General features: G+C 44.4%; 1 protein-coding gene across 1 annotated transcript; it reads left to right on the forward strand.

Moving 5' to 3' along the window:
• Positions 1-224: 224 nt before the first annotated feature.
• On the forward strand, positions 225-1,468 carry LOC117524656 (chondroadherin-like protein). Its single transcript, XM_034186471.1, has one exon. It carries the CDS (start codon positions 226-228, stop codon positions 1,294-1,296), a length of 1,071 nt encoding a protein of 356 aa, XP_034042362.1. The 5' UTR covers position 225; the 3' UTR covers positions 1,297-1,468.
• Positions 1,469-2,408: the final 940 nt, after the last annotated feature.

Consider the following 2,408-nt stretch of genomic DNA (forward strand, 5'->3'; position numbering starts at 1 on the left):
AACACGCTGCAGCAGGTAGGCTGACGTCTTACTGTGCTACCCTCTGTTTGCAGATTTTAGTTTCATCATTTGGCTAATCTGACACTAAGTGTGTCCTCTGAGCTATGAAATTCACACTGAACTCCAAATGTTTGACTGCACTGGATTCATTTGTATGGTGTGTGTGTGTGTGTGTATACTAACTGTGTTGTAACACACATTTATTGATTTATTTTTCTCAGAAACATGGTGACTTCTGCCTTTTGGCTGCTTTTGCTGCATTTGATTTTCATGCTTCAAACTCCGGTGGTGAATACTTGTCTTGGCGGGTGTGAAAGTCTTCCAGACATAAAATATGTCAACTGCTCAGACAGGAGTGTCGTCACCGCTCTCGACAACTTTCCAGTCAACACAGAGTATTTGGACATGTCCAGGAACCTTCTGACGACGCTCCCCTCAGGCTCCTTTGGGCCTCTTTGGGGTCTGAAGGTGTTGCTGCTGAGAGAGAATAACATCACTTCGGTGGCCGACGGAGCCTTCGTCAAATTAAACAGTTTAAGGAAGTTAGACTTGAGTCAGAACCAGCTCTCTGCCCTTGGTGATGGCTTCTCACTCGGCTTGGACTCCCTTACAGAGCTTGTCCTAGCTCACAACCACCTCAGCGTCCTGGAAAGCACAAATTTTGAAAACCTCCACAATCTCGTGAAGCTGGATGTGAGCGCCAACATCATTGAAATCGTCAAACCCAGAGCGCTGGGTAGCTTGACAGCTTTGCGCCGTCTCCACTTCCAGAGAAACAGGCTCACCACTCTGGGACTAGACTTCTTCTCAACATTACACTCTGTAGAGGTGCTCAGACTTCAGGGTAACCAAATAAACATGACTGAACCAGGGGCCTTTGCTTCACTATGCAATCTGGTTCTGCTTGATCTTACCTTCAACCAACTATCTGGGCTGCACTTCAAGATGCTGCTGGGCATTTGTGCATCTAATGCACATGTCCTGCTGGAGGGGAACCCATGGCATTGTGACTGTGACCTGCAGAGGGTCTTCAGAAAGCTGGCCAGCATCCATCGCTTATTTCTAGATGACTATGAGAAGCTGAGGTGCAATGAACCAGCAGAATTAAAGGGTTCTTTGATGGTGGAAGTGGCTGATGGCCTGTGTGTAGCTGAGACAGTGACCGTTCTTATTCTGACTGTCACAGTTCTGATTACAGTGCTAGCTGCCATTGTCATGGGGGAGAAGAATAAGAGACGTGGCTCAGCTAAAGATTGGACAGAGGAGACCAGTCTGGATGATTACTGTGATAATTAAACTAATTAATTTGTTTCTTTGTTTGTTGGGAGAGAAGAAGAGAAATTTGACAGTAGATGAACTTTCTGTCATGAAGATTTTAACTTTAAGGACCTGACCAAGGGCTACTGGCACAAAAGAATTAAAGCAAAAGCAGCATCTGGATATTTGTTTCCAGGTGTGTGTTTCTGACTACCTGCATGTGTCCTTGGACAAGCCACATCATATGCATCATCTCAATCCACTCAACTAGTAATAGGCACCAGCCTTGACTGGCAAAGTGACCTGTGATGGACTCAACTGCGACACATCTCATCCAACTGGAGTCGTAGACTCTCAGCCACTTCACTCTAGGGTCCCTGGAGATAACTAGGGTCTAGGGTCCCTGGAGAATAGGACTTCTCTCTGTCTGCACAGCATCCACTGATTTCAGTGACATCACACATGGTCACCACATACCATGAAGGGACAGCAGGATTCAGATCTTTGTTCCATGTGATTTCAATGATGAGCATTATTTTGAGGTGACCTGTTGATGTGATTTGCTAGAACAAAGACCTGGTCTTTCTAGGCTCTTCACATCATGTCGTTGGCCAAAAGTACTTTGAATTTTAAGGTAGATTCATTCATTCATTTATATTCCTACTTATGCCAGTTAAGGGTCATGGGGGAGTTGCAACCAACAGCAGCGGTCACTGGGTGAGGGGCGGGCTACATCTAGGACAAGATGGCAGCCTACTGTAGGGCCGTGTATAGATAAAAACATCCAGACTCTTGTTATTCTGTTCTGTTGTCAGTAGGCTCATGTCTAATGTATTTAAATCATTAAAATGCTTTGAAACTCACCGTTTGATGAAGCTGTTGAAGTTTAACGCAGCTGTTTGGCTACATGCTGCAAACCACCAGATTCTTGTTGGGATTCCAGCCTGCGAAACTAGCTTTAATTTAAAGCTTCAAATACAGTGCTTCAGCTGTAATCTTTACTTGAAATTACGTGATATCCTACTATGACATCACATATTATCAACTGTTAACTGGTTATTGTAGCTTAGTTAGTCCATAGTCAGCTTCTTGTTCTGAATCCAGCCAGTATAATGTTTCAAGTCGAGAGCTTCGAAATATACTTTAATATG

Source organism: Thalassophryne amazonica, chromosome 14, assembly GCF_902500255.1.
Source record: "Thalassophryne amazonica chromosome 14, fThaAma1.1, whole genome shotgun sequence".
NCBI classification, from domain to species: Eukaryota; Metazoa; Chordata; class Actinopteri; order Batrachoidiformes; family Batrachoididae; genus Thalassophryne; species Thalassophryne amazonica.